This window comes from Phyllostomus hastatus, unplaced genomic scaffold, assembly GCF_019186645.2.
Source record: "Phyllostomus hastatus isolate PE091 unplaced genomic scaffold, TTU_PhHast_1.1 phas_scaffold_93, whole genome shotgun sequence".
In the NCBI taxonomy this organism is placed as follows: domain Eukaryota; kingdom Metazoa; phylum Chordata; class Mammalia; order Chiroptera; family Phyllostomidae; genus Phyllostomus; species Phyllostomus hastatus.
The window spans coordinates 39,089,992-39,112,271 of NW_025334042.1; the positions used below are offsets into that span (position 1 = coordinate 39,089,992).

The following is a 22,280-nucleotide window of genomic DNA, read 5'->3' on the forward strand; positions in this document are numbered from 1 at the left end:
TTCATTAGTGTCTCTGTACCTCAACTTCCTCACTTATCAGATGGGCACAGTAAGAGCTCCTGCTTATGGTGGTTGAAGTAATTAAGGAGATGATACACAAAAAGTATATTTTTAAAAATCCCCATTTTACCAATTCACCAACATCTTACTAATTTTCATTCCATACCTCAGAGAGAGATTTCTGTAGGTCTACATGCATTTGTTAACACTTTGGGTGCATTGCTGGGCACTAGGGATTGTGAAGAGGAAAGGTAGCGTGAAATTCACAGGGAGTTCACAGTCTAGTTAAAGAGGCGAAGAGAGGAAGCTAATGACAATACAATGCCTTATGCTGTTACAGAGCTCTACACAGAACGCCAGGGCCCCACATGGGGAACATTGAACGTCATCAAAAGAGGAGGCAGATAGTCTGGTCAGTGAAGGTTTAAAGGAGACAGTGGATCCCTCGTGGGATCTTAAAAAAATTAGTAAGACTCAGTTATTTGAAGAAAAAGAAAAAAACATGTTCTATGTAAGGAAGCAGCATAAGCAAGAGGAAAAGGTGGATAAGTAGGTCTCAGTATATTTAGTGCAGTGAAAGTGGTTGAGTGTAGTTGGGGAAACAATCTGATGTGGAGAGAGGGGATGAGGCTTGCAGATGATGCTAAGGATGCTAAAAGGCAAGGGGTGTCATTTGTTATTTTAAAAAAAGAATTGTTGTGTGAACAGATTTGGATTTTTTAAATATAAGCCTGGCAGCATGGTGGAAATTACTTCACCCTTGGTCAGGATTCATGCATTTGTCGTAATTGTTTTTCCTCTGATTTCTGAAAGGACCTCATATGAACAGGAAATGCTTTTAGTATGACCCATTTATTCATTCACCAGACATTTCTTGAGGAATTATTATGCTATATCTTTGGCATAGGTAGATTCTGAAGATGAAAATCTTTGCTCTTAAGGTGTTCACAGTCTAATGGGACAGATGGACAATAAACAAACAATGACAAAACAGCAATGCAGGGAACCCTCAGCCAGAAAGCCTAGAATGAAGGAAGCAGGGGAGGGACAAGGAAGAGGAAATTCAGGGAAGGGTTAGTGTTGGGTCCTCCAGTGTTCATTGTAGTTGGTGTTCCGAATGGGGAGTGTTATAAAGAGAAAAGAAAGCTCTCCCATACCCCAAGTATGCTCAGAGACCTTGTTTCTCCTTATTCAGCAGTATTGGAGCTCAGCAATTCCATAAAATCTTCAGTAAGATTTGCATGTGTACTAGAAAAGTGAAGTGGAGAATTCAAGCAACTGACTTTACTTAAGTGCCTGAATCATTGATTTATTCCTTCTTTGATTTATTCAACAAACATTCTTGAGTAATGTGCGCCAGGAGCTGCTGGACTTAGAGTTACTGAGGCAAATGAGCTTGGCCCTGTACTTTCCTTGTGAAGGAGGACATAGTGTGAGATCGTATGAGGTAGTCCTTTGATTGATGAAGCTGTGCTTCTTAAAACCCAGTGTCTTCAAAACATTAGGAACAGAATGACCATTAAAATCTATAAAAGTAAAGAAAGTCTTTTACTACTACTTTTAAGGTGTAGCTTAAATGTCCTCATCACAAAAAACAATTTTGTAATTGTGTATGGTGATGGATGTAACTAGACTTGTAGGATAATTTTGAAATATACAGAAATATCACATTATCATGTTGTATACCTGAAGTTAATATAACATTACATATCAGTCATACTTCAATTAAAAAATAAAGAGAATAATGCCATGTACAATGAGTAAAATGCCATTGTGTAAGGCATTTCTAATGGTCAGGCTTTGCTGCAAAGACTCAAAAAGGGTACACAGATGGAAGCTCTTTTTCTTTTGGGGGTCTGAAATTCTTTTTCTGAAGTTGGAGTAAAATACATAACATATATTTACCATTTAAACTGTTTTAAGTGTACAGTTCAGTGGCATTAAGTACATTTACACTGTTGTGCAACCATCACCACTGTGCGTCTCCAGACCTTTTTACCTCCTCAGATCAAAACTCTACACTCATTAAACAATACCTTCCCACTCACCTCTCTCTCTAGTCCCTGGTGACCACCACTGACTTTCTGTTTCTGTGATTTGACTATTCTAGGTATCTCATACAAGTGGAATCATACAACAATTGGTTTGTGTGTGTGTGTGCCTGGCTAATTTTACTTAGCATAGTATCTTCAAGGTTTATCTATGTTTCTACAACAGTAATATGTTTAACTGAGTCAAGAATTCCAGAAATGGACAACAGGATAGGGATTGATTGGAGGAGCACGGGGTGGGTGGGGTGGGGGACAGCAATGGGGCAAATTGAGACAGTTGTAATTGAACAACAATAGAAAAAAAAGGAGAATTCTGGAACTATGGTGCAGCCACTGTGGGGAAGTATGGCAGTTCCTCAAAAAATATCACATAGGATTATCATATCATGCAGCAATTCCACTTCTGGGTATATACCCAAAAGAATTAAAAGTAGGGACTTGAATAGATATTTGTATACCTGAGTTCATGGCAGCATTATTCACAATAGCCAGAAGGTGGAAACAACCCAAGTGTCCATAAATGGATGAATAAATAAACAAATTGTGGCATATATGTACAATGGAATATTATTCAGCCAAAGCTCTTCTTAAACAATTACCTCTTTTAGTTGCCTGAAAATATAATTTGGAAGTTAACATTAGATTGTCCCAATGAATTTTATCTACCTTTATGTTTTCAATGGAAGGAAGTAGTATGTAAGGATAAAGGACTGGAAGTTCACGGGCAAAAGACTGAATTAAATTTAGTTTTCTTCAATTTACTCTCTGCCACAAAATCAAACTAGTCAGATCTATCTGGAAGCACTTAACTTGACTATAACCTCAAATGCAAAAAATTAAAAGAAAACTGTTTCAAATATATGTTTTCTAGTATCTTACCAAAGGCAGTGTCTTCGCTGTGGTTGAAGCTGCATGTGCCGAGCTAGTTTGTCCCATTCTAGAATGTGAAAAGGAACATTTCTCTTGCAACTTCACAGTTTTCTGTAGTGTATTATTTTATTGATAGGAGGATGTTGTCAAGTCATGTTGCTATTTTCTGTGACTCTGTTTTTGCTTGTAATCCTGTGTCATTGGTTTGAAAAGTTAGAAAGGGAGGGACAGGAGGACCAAGTTTTGTGCTCAGCCTAAGGAGACCATAATAAACACTGTTTGCAAACCAGCCTTTTGAAGCAGGGCTTCTCACACTGTAATGTGCTTATGAAGTCTCTCCAGATCTTGTTGAAATGTATATATTGATTAAGTAGATCTTGGGTGGAGCCTGAGATTCTCTGTTTCTAGTCAAATTGCAGGTGAGGCTGACGCAGCTGGTCCTTGGCCAACACTTTAAATACCTGCTCTCTAGAGGGCCCTCCCCTTACCAGGTGCAGCAAATACGTGTAATATGTGGTGCTTCCAGAGAGCACCAGTGGCTGTGGACCCCAGATCTGTGTGTTCACACCAAATGCTCTTAGATTGCTTACCTTCTCTGAATCTTATTTCTCCTCATTTGTAAAAGTGGCATAATGAATACTTCCCTCATTGTATTATTGTTTTTAACCACTCTGTTTCAAGTTCCTCTCCAACTCTACTATTTTTGACAATGAATACAATTGCAAAAAAAATAGTGCAAAAGAAATTTGACTAATTTAAGGTACCTGAATGGCTCTGGTTTTTCTGAGATTTTTCCTGCTTTTACCACTAAAAGTTCTAGTTCCTGGGAATCCATCATTCCTGAGCAATTTAGGATGCTTGTTCATTTGAGCTAAACTTCCAGCTTGTCTTGAGACATGATGCTCAGAGCTGCTTGCCCAACAGGGTAATGAGAGGGGAAGAGTTTATGTAAGTCCAACTTCATTGTCTGTAGTCTTATTTTTAACCCTCTATGTTTATTTGCTTTCTGCAGCGTTCAAAAGTTGAATGAGTTTCTCTTGAGTGATGAGATTGGTGATGACAGCTGGCGAACTGGTGAAGGTTCTCTTCCTTTTGAGTCCTGTAAGAAACACACTGGAGTTGTAAGTGCTTTTTCTTGCCATAGAAACTGTGAATAGGGAATAGCCCCTAGAATGGATGACTTAAAATGGGTGCAATTGGAAGAAATCGTAAGCTTTACTTTCATCTATATGAAGAATGATTGCCACCCGCTTCTGTAACAAACCTCACAAATCTAAAATCATCAATAAATGTATAAGGCTTGTCTTTGTAAATCATCAAAGGATTATCCCAAGAGACTTAACACATTTTATAACCATCTATTTTTTATGTTTCAAATACACTTGACATTCAATATTATATTAGTTTTAGGTGTACAGCATAATGGGTAGACATTTATATAACTTACAAAGTGATCCCCTGATAAGTCTAGTAACCACCTGGCCCCATACATAGTTCTTACAATATTGTTGATTGTACTTCCTATGCTGTACTTTATATCACCAAGGCAGCACCTGTTCGATTCAAGCAGAAAGAGGTTGTACAACCAGGCTTTAGCTAAAAATAATATAAAGTCAGCTTATAACTCATGAACCATATTCTTATAGTATTTTTTAGCTATATTATACTTTTTAACTGAAAAAGTGCTTTCTGATGCATTGTCTTTTGACTTACCTGTTTTTATTTTTCAGATTAGTATGTTCACTTTCCATGTTATATGGCTTGAATAAAGTCGGAGAATTAGGAAGTGACAGAGCCAGAATTAAAACTTGAATGAATTTTATTCACCTATTGCACCATTTTACCCACCTACTGCACAAATACTTACTCAGGATATATCAATACATGGGGGCTGGAAATACAGTCAGTATTATTTTGTCATGTACTACATGTAATCTGACATGGATTATGTACTGTATTTGCCTTTGTCTCCAGACTTATTGACTACCCTGTATTTCATGCCAGGTCCTATAGATGTAGCAGTGACCAAGGCAGACAGGATCCTTCTTGTCACAGAGTTTGCTTCCTTGAGGCAGGAGTCAGATGAAAAACAAGTGAAAAATGAGATAACTTTGTTGTAGAAAGAAAATAAAAATATATAGAGAGAGTGATTGGGATACTCAAAGCAGGGTGGTCATTTCCCAAGAGACCCCTTCAAGAAGCTGACATTTGAACTGATAACTGAATGAAGAGTAAGTATTTGGGCTGCAGCAATCTGGGAAGAGAGCATTTCAGGCACAGAACTAGCAGATGCAAAGACCCTGAGATGAGAAATAATTTGATGTGTTCAAGAAACAGAGGAGCACTATGGTGGAGCCTGGTGAAGAAGGGAGAGAAAGGACAAAATAAGAACAACGATTAAGAGTCTTGTAGATCATGGAAAGAATCTGCATTTTATTACCATGCAACAGGAAACCACTGGAGAGCTTCAAAGTAGGCACTGATATAATTTTGTTTATATTTTTAAAATGCCACTTTGGCTACTGGGTGGAAAGTAGTCAGTGGGGATAAGCATTGAACAGATAGATCATTAAAGAGGTTGTTATAACATAGGCAAGAAATGATGGTTAGAATTAGTTTTTATTACAATTTCAGTGGACATTGTGAGGAAGTGATCAAATTCAACATACATTTTTTTAGATTGAGCTGACAAAGACTTGCTAGTAGATCGGATGGCAGGGATAAGGGGAAAAGAGGACTCAAGGATATCAGGTTATTGGCTTGACTGCTAGGTAGATGGAACCATTAACTGATATAGGGAGGCTGAGGAATAAGTAGGTTTATATTGAGGTGGAATCAAGAGGTATATTTTGCACCTGATAATCTTGAGATATATATTGACATCCAAGAAGAGAAATCAGCCATTAAATAATAGTATTTAAAGCAATAGAACTCAATAGAATTCTTGAGAGGTGTATAAAAAATTCTTGTCTTAAAAGTAATATGTATATTTTATAAGAGTAAAATAGAAAGACGTTATTCTAAAATGAGTTATGTTAATATTATTCATGTTACTGTTAGAAAAAAATACGAATGCACTCACCATTTATGTAACCTCCCCAAAAAGCAAAACCCTATAACATGCAATCTCCTGACTGGAATTGATTGAGGCTTGGAAAGCCTTTATCAGAAGTCATTCAATATTAAATTTTTCTTCACATCATGTTTAACAATCCTGAAAACAGTTAAGATGAGCATTTGGCTATATTTAGGTTGTTTTTTTTTATTATTCTGCTTTTCCGAAGTTATTTTTACTCTCTGTTAAGGGATTTCATGGAGCAAGGGGAGTTTTTTCTGAGGAGGAACGACCACCTGAGCTTATGGACATAACGTCACAGTGCCTCAAAGTGCTCGATTGTTGTGTGGACATGGACACAAAGACAACAACATGTTGTAGAGTGTCTACACTTTGAGGCAGCAGGAAAGTCAAGCATTTGATTAGGACCAGCCTTGTCATACTTTGAATGGCAGGCAATGACCAAAGAACTTACTGGGTCAGGTTTCCAATACTGCCCGTGATCTTTCAGAGATGTGAGGATGAGCAGAGTGAGATGACCTCGAGAAAGGGGATGGAGGAGGTCAAGATTGTGGAGTCAAGGAAATTTGAAGAATCTTTTGTAGGAGATGAACATTAGAAGAAATATTGAACTGAGAAAAGATTTTTGGAAGGAAAAAAGAATCCCCTTCAAATGCATCCAATATCTTCAGGGTTATTGAAACCAGACTGGACTTCTGATGTCTTTCAGGGTCATTCATCACTGCTGATGGGCCAAACCACAAACGACAAACTTTTTAAAATGGAGTGAAAAAAGCTGTGCATTTGAAAATAACACTAATGGAGACTCCATCTTCAGAGCGCTTAAGATGCTGTGTCTGTAAAAGCTTAGAGTTAAGTGGTTTTGGCTGTAGAATCTCCACGGAGAATTAGTGACATTCTAGAGCCAAAGTCTCTTCAAATTACATCTGTGGAACTCCAACTCAAATCTCTGTCAACACATCTCCTCCTCCCACCCTCTCCTTAGTTTTGCGAAGAACATGAAGTCATTCCTTTTGGATCTCTGGGGGCAGTACTACTATAGAATTACTCTAGAAGACATTGAATATATGTGCTGGCATAGACCTGTCTTGTGTGGAAAATATACTTAGCTTAAATGTTAGTGACTTTCTGCAGCATCTCATACAATGTACTTCCAGGGTCATCTGTGAAGCTGTGAGAAGAAAAACAAAACTGAAATAAAATTTCATAGATACTCTTTTACTTTTTCAGTTGAAATACATTAAGTATTTTCTCTGTGACAGAACCACTGGTAGTTTTTTTTTTAGTGACTTTTTAATCTGTGAAATTATTTGCATGCAGCCTATTTCATTGTGTGATATTCAGTTGATACACCAATTGGTGGAAATTGGAAGAACAATATCTTGTTTGGATTAAGTTACTGGTTATTTGAGTACATTTCTAATTCTGATAGTAGAGTTCAATGGATATTTCAAAAAGCTAAACCTATAATTCCAGGCAAAAAAAAAGTTTCACAATTCTAGAACCCTTTGCTTTTATAGATAATTATCAGTTTTAAAGTGTATTAATATTTAGTCTCACAATCTCCATAAAGCAAGTAAAACAGATAATTATTTATGTTGAAATACTTGTTCATTTTGTCCTTAGGACAAAGTTTGAGCTTTTAAACTTTTCTATATTAGAGGCTTACAAAATTGAATTTTCTACCTTCTCTTTAGCCATTTATCTTTATCCCCTGAAATTAAACTCAAAATTGGAAAATAACAAACTTCTAGTTATGATCTAAGTTCATTAGAAGTATGTGAAGACTCTCCAGTTTCTGCCGGCATGTTCTTTATTACAGATGCTGTGGTCCGTTGACTGGAAACAATGCTCTAACATCTGAGAAAGACTAGATCGTTTTACAATGCTTGTGGATCTCCTTATGAAATGATACATGTTTGGTCAAACATATCCTAGATCTTTATGCTTTTTCTTCCTCCACACTGGGTCCTGAAGAGATGTTAGCCCAATCTGACTTAAGTGAGTGGATGAGAGTCAAAATTCTCATGATTCAGAGTGTAATAAAAAAGATACTGTTGGAACATTTACAGGCCTGATGGCCTAACAAGTGGAATCAGGTTTAACCTGAGTTAGTCTGTGTGCCTTTTGACACAACGCATGTTTTGTTTTGTTTTTATTGCCTTGGTATGTTCACCCAGATTGCTGGAGAAAAAAATATCTAAACCTAGTTTGGGGGTTGGCACTTCAACCTCCATTGTTTGCAAGTAGCGTAGCCTATCTTCGTATTTTCCTTTTTCTTAAAAAGCTGTGAATTAGATTTAAAATTGTAGCAGAACACATTTTTGTTATCATTTGCGGGTTTTGTTTTTTTTTTGAGGAAACCATTGAAATAGTTTAAATATGACATTTATTTTACTTGTTTCTTTTTCTTGGAATTCAAGTGGAGAAGGAGCAAAGTGAGTTCAGTAAAACCTGAATTTTTTCATAAAACTTCAATTTGTGTTCTTTCCCATTTGGAATGTAGCAGCCGAAAACTATAAACAGGAAACAGCCTGGGAGATATCACCTGGACAGCTATGAGCAATCAACAAGACGTCTACGTCCTGCAGAGACCGAGGATATTGCCATAAAGGTTATTCACTTCCTGGATTCTTACATGAATAGAAACATTTAAGCTACTACTTTATGGTGAAGCTCAGCAAACATGTCCTGAAATGTGTCTTTAAAGTCTCTTTACAATGATCACTAATCCTTATAACATTTTTAAAAAGATATCCTGATGAGTTCTTCCTTACCTTCCAACTGCAGTTTTGCCTCAGCAGTGTGTTTCAATAGCTTGAGAAGGAGCCTTTCTTCTGAATCTGCTTTAGAAGCTAGTATCTAATGTAATTCCTCTCATACTCATGTTTGTCTACCAAGTAAATTGATTTATAGAGAATACCAATATTATAAACCCAATTTTTAAGGAAATAAATGAAATAATAATTGTCTTCAACCAGGAAAAGTTTATACCGTGCTGCATGCATTCACCCAAGTTTCCAATATTGCCTTTGGTTAATGTTATACTCAGTCTTTGGTATGCTCGCCAGCACATGTGGTTTTGTAAACGGGCCACCAGAGGAACACAGGCTGAGGACTGATCGTTGGAATAAGCCCCAGGGAAGGGTCAGTGCTGTGCAAGGAGTGGAATACATGCTTGCAATAGCCAAGAGCCTCTGGACTTCGGAGCCACAGTAGTCCAGGAAACTAGCCCTTGAAAACTCGCTGCTTTAGCTGCTTCTGACTATCTAACTTCCTTCACTGTCCATCCAATCAAAGAATGAGAGAGGTTTGATGGATTGTAGAATAGAGCCAAGAGCTTAAATCTTCTCTCATTCCTTTTACCTGGCACAATACCTGTCCTACAATATGCTTACAATTGGAGCTAACATGTTAGTGGGTAGAATAAACCTCTGATAGCTCCACCTCTGCCATTAATTTGATGTGTGACTTTGGGGAAAATTACTTTGCCTCTCTGACCCATGGTCTGCCCATCTTGAGTTGGAGATGCCGTTTTAGTATGTTTGTGTTGAGGATAAAATATGTGACCTGTGAATTTTAAAGAGTTGTAGTGATTCTTAACATTGGGTGTACCTTAGAATAACCTAGAGATGTTTAAATATATATAAAATATATGGATATCATTTAAAAAATAATTCTAGTAATTTTCTAGGCAATTATAATGTATAAATAGGGTGTGAACTACTAGGCTATGAAAAAGTAGGTAATGAGAGACCAGAAAGGATCTCCTCTATGCTACAAGTTCTCATATATGCCGAACTAACAAACAAATGTATTAGTGTCTAAGAAAACAGGGTTACTTTTTTAACTCTCATTTTCTATTCAATGTAATAGGAATCTAAAAATATGTCTTTTTAGTGTGCCTTTTAGATTTGTTTTCATTTTAAGTGTAAAAATGGGAGGCCATCATTTTTTCTCAAAATTGACTTTACGAACCAAAGAAAAAAGGCCCCAAACCCTCTTTATCAGTGTCTTAGAGTCTGCTATGCCTCTGAATGGCCAAACAGTTCAAGCCCACCTTCAAGCCCAAATTATTGTTTATTCATGGTGGAAATTCCCAAATTGGAAATAACTCATTTATCTCTTTGAAATATTTTTATTGTGAAGTGCAACAGAAATTACATAAAACATATATGTACCATTAAATGAAAAACTAAACAGCTCTGAAGCCACCACCAAGCAAAGAATGTCGGCTCCCTCTGAGGTCCCCAACGTACACATTGCTGCTGTCTTTCATATCTCTTCCCTGGCCTCCCACCATTGTGGCTCCAGCGCTAACATGCTCAATACATGCACTTAAACACACTTGTATTCCTGCAAAATATGTAGCGTTGTCATGAGCATCAGTGTGCTTTCAGTTTACTGAGACACTTTATGACAGCCTGCCCCTGCTACCTGCACTGCTGTGTGCTGCAGCACGCATCACTGTTTTCCTTATCCCCTAGTGATGTGCGCTAGGCTTGTCTCCATCTTCCCTCTGTCGCAAATGCTACTGTGAGGATCATTTTTGCACCTACTCTGTTATGAACCTTTGCAGAGATTTATAGTGTTAGCTGCACTCCCCCACTTCCTTGAAGATTCAAGTATCTGTTTTTCATTTCATATTTTTACCTTAGTTGGTGCCAAGCTTGGACGTAATTTAAACTTTCAAGTGCACAGCCTGTCTCGTGTACCAGTTCAGATATCCCTTAAATCTATGGTTACTCCACATCCACAGCCTCACTTGTGTTTACACTTAGCCACCTCCTGGAGCTGCTGCTTCTCTGACATTTTCATCTCTATAGTAGCAGTCGGTCACTTACATCAGATCTGACCCTCCAGCTGTCCCAGGTACCTTCACTGTATCTGTTTTTAATGTCATCAAAACCTCCAGTAACTTGAGCCCTTTTCTTTTCTCCCAGTTCTTTAGCACCATTCTGTAGGCAGTCCAACCTTGAACCCCCTACAGTCTTATAAGCAGGCTGCTGAGTGTTGTGAAGAAAATGGCACAACTCTCCAAGTGGGCGTGGCCTCAGATTTATTATCTCCAACTCAGCTGACCCTCGGTAGTTCTTGGCAATTCCTTTGCGTGCCTCTCATCAGCATTATTTTCCAGAATCTACAGTAGCTCTTCAGCTCTTAGCACTCTCTTCCCACCTCCTATCTCTCTTCCACCCACTCTTTCTGCAGATAACCTTCACTCCCAATTCACTGATAGCATAAAGTTGTCATGTAGGGCCTCTCTCCATTCCATGCTGACCCTCTTCCAAACCATCTAACTTACAGCTCTTGTAGCTTCCTGTTTACTGCCTTAGAGAAAGAAGGATGCTTAGCCTCAGGTGGTGGCTGTATAATTTTGCTGAGCATTAATTGTCACTTAGGTAGGTACAGTATCTGAAACCCCTGTCGCAGCTACCTTTATTATTTCCACAATATGTTTCACAGTTTTCTGATCCTGCACTGATTCTTATTGTAGTTCTTTACCCAGAAATGCCTTCATTGAAGTTCAATATCTTTTCCAAAACTAGTTAAAAGAACTCTTCTTCTGTGGTTTTTTAAGCCACTTCACATATAAATAATTTTCTCTCTCTTCTGCTATTTTACTTATTGTCTGTTTATTTTGTCTGCTTACTACTTAGCTCATGCTGCCTTATGTTACACTTACGTCCATGGTTGTTTTACTCATCTAACAGCAAGCTTCATAGGGGTAAGGAGGGTGCATTATACCTTCTTTGTAGCCTATGTCAGTCCCAATACAGAACCTCACACATAGTGGGTGCTCAGAAAATTTGTAAAGCAATCAATAATTTAGCCTTCTTTGCACACTCTTTCCAGGATTAATTTCATGCCTATGTATGTGATGTATGTTTCATGCATAAATGCCATATATTTTATGAGCTAGAGAAAACCTACTTGGAAAAACAATCTAGCCTTTTCAAAAAAACTTTTTTACTCTTTAAGTTTTATTAAGATGTTTTTAGAGACATATTTACTAACAATTTAGACATCACCAATCTATTCTGCAAAATTAAAAAAATGTACTTAGAAATGTCATCATTTGTGGTTTTGAAACACAGTATTAATTGATAAGCAAGGTGTAGTCTCACTTTAATTTACTGAACTTTTCAAAATCTTTCCCTCCACTTATCTATTTCTATTCACCCTCTCAATTTTGGGTTCTGGTATACCTATTTTACCCTATTATTGTAACTATTACAACTATCAAGTCAACTTGAAGCCTGCTAAAAGAAATAGAATGCAAAAATAAAATAATAACAAAAAAAGCAATATATAGTTTTGGATGATTTTAAGTTCTTATGATCCTTGCTGGTTGTTGAGGTTTACACTCCCAAGCAGTGGTACCTCATTTCTGTGCTTTATTCCTCTACTCTATTTTTTTCTTTAAGTTCAATGAAAACAATGAATCCATATAGTTCAAGAAACTCATTTATTACAAAACCTTCTTCTTCATGTAACAATCATTTGTGCAGAATAATTTGTAGTTATTTCTGTTGCATCACCAGGATTCTGAGAATTGCCTGGTAGTGAGAAAACAATCAGTGAAGAGAGTTACTTGGTAAATATTTGGGGTGATTGCTTTTTAAGACTTCTCACAACAAAATGCCCAGTAATCCCAAATTTTCAGTATTCTTCATAATGTCACTAATTCAAAGACCCTCCTTTTACAATACTCCCATTCTCTTTTGTTTTTCGCCTGTACCTCTTAAATAGTTAGAGCTCTATAAGTTTACCACTATGTGTTCTTTCTTGTATTCAAAGTCTGTCAGTGCTTTAAAAAGAAAATTTATTTTAATTGCATTATTATTAACACTACATATTTATATAATTTTATAATTTAATTTTTATATCATATTTTCTAGGTCACAAATGGGTACTTTTCATGGGGCAGTGGTTTAGCTACGTTATCTGATATAAATATTCGAATCCCAACAGGTAAGAATCATTGGTTACTAATTTTTGTAATTGTTAATTATCACAACCATTGATTTTTCATGATAATTGAGCCTAATGAAAAGAAAGACAGAAGTTATTTATAATTATTTTATTTGCACCAGGGAGCTCATGACTGTCAGTATGGGAATGACTAGAAATAAGACTTGCCTTTTACTACTGAGTGTAGATTTTTGGACAGTGTCCAGATTAACTGTAATCAGTTCAGTTGTTGATTAGTCCTATTTAAATAATGGGGTTTCTCATTTTGTTTGAGAAATGATTTAAAGAAAGTGTAGATAAGGAAATTATTTTTTTTTATCCCTAATGAAGACTGATGACATTTTCAAGATATTTAAGGCCAAAATATCTAATATGTTCTATTCAAAATGTCTGGATAGTTGAATAGAAATATTTTTTGACTTCTCCTAATGGTCAGTAGTTTGGGATTTTCCTATTATACATGCAAGTCAATGTAAGAGATTGGAGAAGATATATTAATAACAGCTCAAGTCACTTACCCCAATTACTAGATTTACTCAAAACTGACTTTTTCTCCTGAATGAATTGAATAATAAAGTTAAAACTAATCTAGATACTTTAGGCAAATATTTCAATGTTTTGTTCACTAATTCCAGCTATTCTTATAGTTTGAAAAAAATAAATTAAGTTATATATCTTTTAATTTTTTTTCTTTTTTCAAAAAACTTATATTTCACAGAAGGGAGCTATTAGGAATACCTCATTGCCAGAGACCAAAGCTGAGCCATTGATTGTGAAACATCAGCCTTTTCTAAATGTATTTTGCTTTTATTTTATCAAGAAATTCTGTCTCATTCTGTTATATCCTTTGTTCATTTCTCTAGGTCAGTTAACCATGATTGTGGGCCAAGTGGGATGTGGGAAGTCATCTCTTCTCCTTGCCATCCTCGGTGAGATGCAGACACTGGAAGGAAAAGTTCACTGGAGCAAGTATGTGCATTTTAAATTGGTTCTTATTGCTCTGTCATATCTGATGATCTTCCAAGGGAAGAAATTAGAGCAATAGATTCCTATGCCAGGAATCTGAGAAATCACTCAGAAATAAGCAGTTATTTATGTATTTGTTTATGTATGTGTATATGTATATATTTACTTATTTAAATTTGTAGAACATTAAATGTCATAAATTAAGAATAAGAAAGCAATTATATAGAGATTTATAATAGTATAAACTAGTATGTGGCTGAGATAAAAGATTGAGATTATAAAGATAGATTTTTAGAGTTAAATGAAAATCAAAGAAATCAAAGAAATAATTTAGAATTCATCTTATACTAAAAGAAGTTATGGATTCTTCCAATCGTGAACATGGTATGTGCTTCCAATTGTTTGTGTCTTCCTTAATTTCATTCTTCAGTGTTCTGTAGTTCTCCGAGCACAGGTCTTTTGCCTCCTTGGTTAAGTTTTTTCCTAGGTACTTTATTTTTCTTGCTGCTATAGTAAATGGGACTTTTTTCTAGTTTCTATTTCTGATATTTCTTTTTTTTTAAGATTTTATTTATTTATTTTTAGAGAGGGAAGGGAGGGAAAGAGAGAGAGAGAGAGAGAGAAACATCAATGTGCGGTTGCTGGGGGTTATGGCCTGCAACCCAGGCATGTACCCTGGCTGGGAATCGAACCTGGGACACTTTGGTTCCCAGCCCATGCTCAATCCCCTGAGCTACGCCAGCCAGGGCTGATATTTCTCTGTTAGTGTACAAAAATGCCTTCAATTTTTGAATATTAACTTTGTATCCCTCTATTTTGCCAAATTCACTTATTAGGTCAAGTAGTTTTTTGGTAGAACCTATAAAGTTTACTATGTACACTATCATGTCATTTGCAAATAATGTTAGTTTTACTTCCTTCTTTCCAATTTGGATGTCTTTTATTTCTTTTTCTTTTCTGATCACCATGGCTAGAACTTCCAATACCATGTTGAATAGAAGTGGTAAAATTGGACACCCTTACCTTGTTCCTGATCTTAGGGGGAAAGCTTTTAGTTTTTGCCTATTAAGTATGATATTGGCTGTAGGTTTTTCATATGAGGCGCATGCAAAAAAAATGAAACTATACCACCAACTTACACCATACACCAGATTAACTCAAAATGGATAAAGGACTTAAACATAAGCCATGACACCATAAAAGTCCTCGAGGAAAATATAGACAGTAAAATTTCAGATATCCCACACAGCAACATGTTCACCAATACAGGGCAAGGGAAATGAAAAGAATAAACAAATGGAACTACATCAAATTAAAATGCTTCTGCATGGCTAAAGAAATCATCATCAAAATAAAAAGGGAATGAATTGTGTGAGAAAACATATTTGCCAGTGATATCTTGGATGAGGGTTTGATTCTCAAAATATACAAAGAACTCATAGGACTCAATGCCAGGAAGACAAACAACCCAATTTAAAAAATGGGCAAAAAACCTGAATAGGCACTTCTCTAAGGAGGACATACGGAGGGCCCATAAGCATATGAAAGGATGCTCAGCACCACTAGCCATCAAAGAGATGCAAATTAAAACCACAAGGAGGTACCACCTCACACCAGTCAGAATGGCCATCATTAACAAATCAATGAACAACAAATGTTAGAAAGGAAATGGAGAAAAGGGAACCCTAGTGCACTGTTGGTGGGAATGCAGACTGGTGCACTCACTGTGGAAAACAGTATGGAATTTACTCAGAAAACTGAAAATGGAACTGCCTTTGACCTGGCAATTCCACTGCTGGGATTATGTCCCAAGAATCCTGAAACACCAATTCAAAAGAACCTATGTACCCTAATATTCATAGCAGTATTATTTACAATAGCAAAGTCCTGGAAACAGCCTAAATGCCCATCAGTAAATGAGTGGATCAAAAAATCTGTGGTATATTTACACAATGGAATACTACACAGCAGAAAGAAAGAAGGAACTTCTACCTTTCATGACAGCATGGATGGAACTGGAGAGGATTACACTAAGTGAAACAAGCCAGGTGGTGAAAGACAAATACCATATGATCTCACCTATAACAGGAACCTAATGAACAAAACAAACAAATGAGCAAAATAGAACCAGGGCATGGAAACAAGGAAACAAACTGACAGGGACCAGAGAGGAGAGGGAAGAGGGAGAAGGGAGGAAAGAAGGGGAAGGGCTTAGTTAAAGAACTGTATGAATGACCCATGGACAAAGACAATGGGGTGGGGATCGACTGTGGGAGCAGGGGGTGGGTGGGGCAGGGGAGAACAATGGTGGAAAATTGGGACAACTGTAATAAAACAACAAGAAATGAAAGAAAGAAAGAAAGAAAGAAAAAGAAAGAAAGAAAGAGAGAGAGAGGAAGGAAGGAAGGAAGGAAGGAAGGAAGGAAGGAAGGAAGGAAGGAAAGAAGGACGGAAGAAAGGAAGGAAGGAAGGAAGGAAGGTGGCCCTAAAAAATAAAAAATGAAAACTGTATAAAAAAGAAGATATGGAAAACCTACAATATATACAAATGCAAACAGAGTCTTAATGATTCAATATTCAGAGAAGAAATATGAAATAATTTTTCCAGAACCTTCATAAGGGGCTGAGAAGTCTGCCATTTTTCTTCACACCCAATTTAAGCTAGACATTAGAAATACCTAGTTAGAGATATGAATAAGTCAGGCTAGTGCACCCCTAAGGACGTTAAGAAAGAGGTATGTAGCATGGAACTTCATCTGGATGTTTGAATGGTTGGCTTGGCCTCTTCAAAGCACATTGTGGAAATAAAGTGCCTCAGAACCGTAGTATTATCTACCTAGTAGCTACCATAAGCAGTTTATGTAGAAATTGGTTACAGTTTACCTAAGAAATTGGAGTGTAGACCAGTTCTAAACCAGATATAACTTTGGGGACATTAGGCAATATCTGGAGATATTTTTGGCTGTCACAAAGGGAAATTAGGCTGCTATTGATCTGGTTGGTAGGGGCCAGGGTGCTTCCAGATAACTTATAATGCACAGGACAGCTCCATCCCCACCCACCAAGAGGAATTATCTGGCCCCAAATGTCAATTGAGCCAAGACTAAAAAACTTTGCTCCTGACCTACAGATGTTCTTCAGTATCAATTTCTACCCATCACTGTGAATTCTGCTGTGGGTTAGCCTGCTCTTCATGTGCACAGACATCTTTCAAGAATGAGTAAAGACTATTTACGGGCATTTTAAGAATAGATTCTATTTTATACTCCAATGAAGAGAAGGAAGTGCTTGGATGTGAAATTTGAACAGGAAACAATAGAACTGTAAATCCTATTTTTGGTATCATGGGTGAAAGAAGGCTAAGAAATTGAGTGTACCTTTCATTTCTGTTGAGCAAATTTATCAGACAGTGGACATGAAACTATTTTGTGACTGCTCAGCAGAGAGCTTGGTAAATAATTGCTGCCTGGGGTTTGCTTCATGACAAGTTCCTGTTGATTACTAAGGTCAGGCACCAGCCAGTGCTTGCCCTGCCACTGCCACCCTCCGTCTTGCATGACTGTAGGCTTGGAGAAGCAGGTCTTCCTGGGTTAAATTACATTGTGTGATATGTGCAGCCATAATCAAGTTATTTGGGTTTTGTTTTTACTTGGTTTCACTATCATTAAGACAGAGAAAAAGAATGGGAGGCAGTGACAGGAAAAGCTTGAGGTTTGGTTTTCATATCTCTATCAAGGACATTTGCCTTATAAAGTTTTCTTCAGTGTTAACAAAGGATTATAGGCCCTAGCTCCACTTGAGCCAAATTGACTCCCAATATCATCATTAGTAATTACTGTAATGTAATTTATTTTTAATGGAGAAGTAAGGGATGTGGGAGTTAGGAGAGTATTTTACACAATCTAGTTATTTATTTTCCACATTCCTCAGTAAGATATCCTGCTTTATTTCATAAAGGTTGTGAATTATTTTATTTAAAATTACATAATATAATAAATCTTGAAAAAAGATAAAGATATCAAGAAGGAAAATAGGGTTTAAATAATAATCTGAGAAATTAATAGATGGAAATGCATGCACTTATGAAATATAGTCCATTATAAAATATAGGCCACAGATTCCACTCTGAGCTTTATAAAAGCTAGCAAAGAGGCAAATAAGAGGAAAGATATACTTTTACTCAATAGAGGCTAAGATTTTTTTTGAAAGAAATCTCTCCCTGGATTCTAATTTAAAAATCCAATGAAAGGTTGTGTCTTGGAGAAAGAACCAATATAACAAAGGTATAAGAAAGGATTTAAATAAGCATACATATTTATAAAATTCCCATAACTTATACATCATTTTTTATGAATACTTCATAGACAATAATCCCATCTCTTAATGGCAGAAGGACAAAGATTTTTCTTCAGAAAATGTGTGTGTCGGCTCTGACACAGGAACCCAAAGCCTTTAAGAGTCTGGATAAGCTAACACTTGTTCCATTTTTCTCTAATTACAAAAATTACTTAATTTTCTTTCATGGTATCCTTAATAGCTGATAAAACATATTTTCAATCAGGAATATTCAGAGAATACTGATTAAAGTATCATTCATTTATTCACCCTGAAATCAGCTGGTGGGTGCCCAAGTCAGAGCTCAAAGATTCAACTTAGATTCCTCTCTGTCTCTCTCCATCACCTGCAAAATCCATCCAATCACTTTTCTATATTTCTATGTCTGTTTTAATATTCCTAGTTTAAGCAGTTATTCCTTATATGAACTACTGTAATAACTCACTCACCTTTTTTCACGCCACTGCAAGATTTACCTTTTTGGAATGCAAATCCAATTACTTTCTTTTTCCTTATAATTTTTTTATTTTATAAAAAAGTAATATTCCAATGACCTTTGCATTTTATATCAGGGACTTTCATAATCTTCTTCCTGTCTGACTTTTAAAACTCATATCCTGCCATTCCACCCACCTTTACCATTGTGCTCCCATAACCCTGAACTGCAGGTAGTTCTCAAAAGCACACACCATGTATGTAATACCCCTCTCAGATTGGTGGCCTCATCCCGGTTTCTAGTGTCAACTCAGATTTTATCTCTTTGACAAAGCCTCTTGTTCCCCCATGTGGATTGAAATGTACCTTCTCTTCTGGTTCCTCTGCACATTGTTCAAATCACTAAGGGGGATTCAAATCACTCAGTCTAGTTTTCTCACTAGATTGGGACACCCTAAAGCCAAAGTATGTCATCTGCTTCAGATATTGCCCAGCCCCTGGTTCATTCCCATTTCTTTTTGTAAAACAGAACTCTGTTTTTCTTTCTCTAGCTCTCTATTTCTCTCTCTCTCTCTCTCTCTCTCAACCTCCTTCTCCCTCTCTCTCCCTTCCCCTCTCCCTTTCTCTTTCTAGTCTCAACCGTCAACTACCACCCTTTTTCCTCCTTTTGAAGATAAAAGGACTTCACTCATTCTCTCCAATTTCTCTTTTTCTGCTCTCACCTCAGTCCACTGCAGTTTGGTTTCTACCTCTATCACCCTACTGAAACTATTCCTATCAAATCCACCAGTTACATCCTAATTGTTAAAATCAGCGGACACTTTTATGATAATTATCTTACCTGACCTCCTAGCCACTTGACATTGTTGCTCATACTTTCTGCCTCAGAAGGTCTCTTGCTTAGTTTCCAGTAAAACTCAGCATTTAGATTACCTCATAACTTTTTCCTGCTCCTCTTGCTCTCTTCTGCAGATTTCTCTTCCTTAGCCATTTCTTAAACAGTGGTTTTTTTCAGGGTTCTGTCTTTGTCCCTTTCTTTCCTGTCTCTGTGCATACTCCCTAAGCAATCACATAGCTTCCCCTGACTTTAATTTTGTCTATCTGCTCTTTTTTTTTGTTTCCTTATGAAACAAGCAAGAATTGTTGAAGTCATTTATTGACTCTTCACTAATAAAGGATGAAATCTAAAGTCCTTATTATAAGACATATATTATAAGGTCAGATCACCCCAATATGTTCATTTGTTTATCAGATCTCTCCCTGAGCTTCAAATTCTGCTTTCTAGCTATGGTCATTTGGATACCCCTTACTTACCTCAAACTTAATGTGTCCACTGCTAATTCAGTATCTCCTCCTGCCATATGTGCTTCCTAGTTTGTGTTCCCTGTCCTTGATTTCTTTCTCTCTATTACTCCTCCTGTCTTATCAATCACACAATCCTTGGTATCTGGAAATATGTCCACTTCCTTTCATTCATTCGCCAGTACCCTAGCTAAGGGCACTGCCTTCTTATCTCCATGACTCTGAGAGTCTCCAGTGGTATCTATGTTACCTCTAGTCTTCCTCCCTCCAATTCATATGTTCCATTCTGCAACCAAAGTGATATTTCTAAACTGAACCTATATCTCTCTTTTGTTTAAACTCTTTCAGTGGTTTTCCATTGCTCTGAAGAAAAGTTCCAACTCCATTAAATAGTTTAAGAGCCCCTTTATTTCTGGGCTGTGCATACTTTTTTTTAAAGTTTACCATGTACTTTTCTTCACTCACTGTTTATACTTACATTTCAGCCATGCTAAATTTTTCTCAGTTCCTTCTATGACAGGATACCTGAAGGCCATTCAATATGTATTTTACCTAGTATGAAATACCTTTTTTCATCTAGCCCACTCTTACTTATCTCTCTGGCATCAACTCTATTGTTTACCCTTAGTTGGGGGTTCTTTAACTGTGTTTAATGCCACTCCTTACTGCACCTACCGCACTGTTTATCCCTTGGCACCCTGCCATAAATCATAAAGCAGAAGGAAAGCAGTAATGGGTTTTTCTCATGTGCAGTATCTCTAGCATTTTGGCACTAGGTGGTGATCAATTAATAGTAATAAGTATAGTTGGAATTAGTCAATAGTAATTGAAAACAATTGATGACTTCAAAATTTGTATCTTCAGTTTGGGCTGACATTTTCAAATATCTGATGGGCATTTCCACCTGGAATGCCAGTAAGTGAATTAATCTATTATAATTTTTGCCACATGCCTGCCTTTCCTCTTTTGTTCTCTGTCTTCCTCAGATAAACTAAAGTCATTGAGAAATTCATTGGCTTTTTATCACTAAAAAAATAAAATCCAATTTTTTTTAGAAATCCAAATTTCTTGGCATCTAAAGCATATTGCGTAGAAAATATCACTTAGGGAATTGTGTATTTTATTGATTTATTTTTTGTAAGCAACTTAAATTAGGAAATAATAATTATAGAGAGAGTTTTTAGTCTGAGATTGCTTCTTTCTGCTTCCATTAACCATCCCAAGATGTCATTAGCAATGAGCAATTGTGAAAATCTTATTAGTAACCACACACTAAATATCAGTAGATATCATAGGTAAATTTTCTCCACAAAAGTTTATGATACTTTCCGAAGTCAAATAAGACTTATTTTTGGAGTTCTATAGGCTGTAGTATGTGTATAGTTTTGAAATTCAGTTTTTTTCAGAATGATGAAGTTCAACTGAATTATTAAAATTTAGTAAAAATAAAACAAACAGGTTGTCAGTATTTTTCCCCATAATGTAGCTATCACTAAATTTAATTAAACACTTCTTTTTACAAAAATCATATCAATAATTAATTACACCCAAATTCACAGTTTGACCTATTGTAAGTGTCTTTCTTTCTTGCCAGTTGCTTACAGTCCAGGCTGTTTCTAAACCTTTCAAGTCCAGAGTCCCCAAATTAATTATTTTTCTCATACTTTAGAGTAGATAATTAGGAGTTTATATAGATTGAATTTGAATTTTAAAGATAAGGAGGTCTTAGAGATATTAAATCCTTATACAGACTAGGAAACTATTCTAGAGAAATTGTGTAAATTTATATAGAAGAGTGGGGGCTAGAACCCAGGTCATTGTATGAATCCATATTTTGTGTGAAAAAGAACAGTACTATTTATCTTTTGGAAGCTCACTAAGTCATTATTTTCTAACCAATTATGACATTAAAATATTATTTATCTGATTTGTCTTTGAAACTAATATCAAAAACCATTTGGGGCCTTAGCTATTAAATATGTTCAGTGTTATGTAATCTCTCACTGATATATGCAGACAGTCATTCTGTATTTACATTTCATAATTAATGTACATTGTTTGCCATACTTGCAGTGTAAATGAATCTGAACCTTCTTTTGAAGCAACCAGAAGGTATTATTTCTATTTTAATCTGCATTTAATAAAAATGACTTCCTTCCTCAGACTTTACTTGATACTCAATTTCTTTCTTTTGGTCATTTTGTTCATTCTGATGATGTATGAAGTTATATATTAAAATATGCTAGAATACTTCCAATCGCAGTGGTTCC

The 22,280-nt window shown here is 36.3% G+C and overlaps 1 protein-coding gene across 4 annotated transcripts in view; it reads left to right on the forward strand.

Annotated features, from left to right (window-relative positions):
* Window positions 1-22,280, forward strand: part of ABCC9 (ATP binding cassette subfamily C member 9) — a 114,847-nt gene that overhangs the window by 37,294 nt on the left and 55,273 nt on the right. For 3 of the 4 annotated variants that reach the window (XM_045829307.1, XM_045829308.1, XM_045829309.1), the window contains 5 exons: window positions 3,934-4,042; window positions 8,504-8,611; window positions 12,900-12,972; window positions 13,836-13,941; window positions 22,084-22,122. In XM_045829307.1, the coding sequence (XP_045685263.1) occupies window positions 3,934-4,042; window positions 8,504-8,611; window positions 12,900-12,972; window positions 13,836-13,941; window positions 22,084-22,122 (435 nt within the window). The remainder of the gene's footprint in view (window positions 1-3,933; window positions 4,043-8,503; window positions 8,612-12,899; window positions 12,973-13,835; window positions 13,942-22,083; window positions 22,123-22,280) is intronic. The other variant, XM_045829310.1, reaches the window with a different exon arrangement.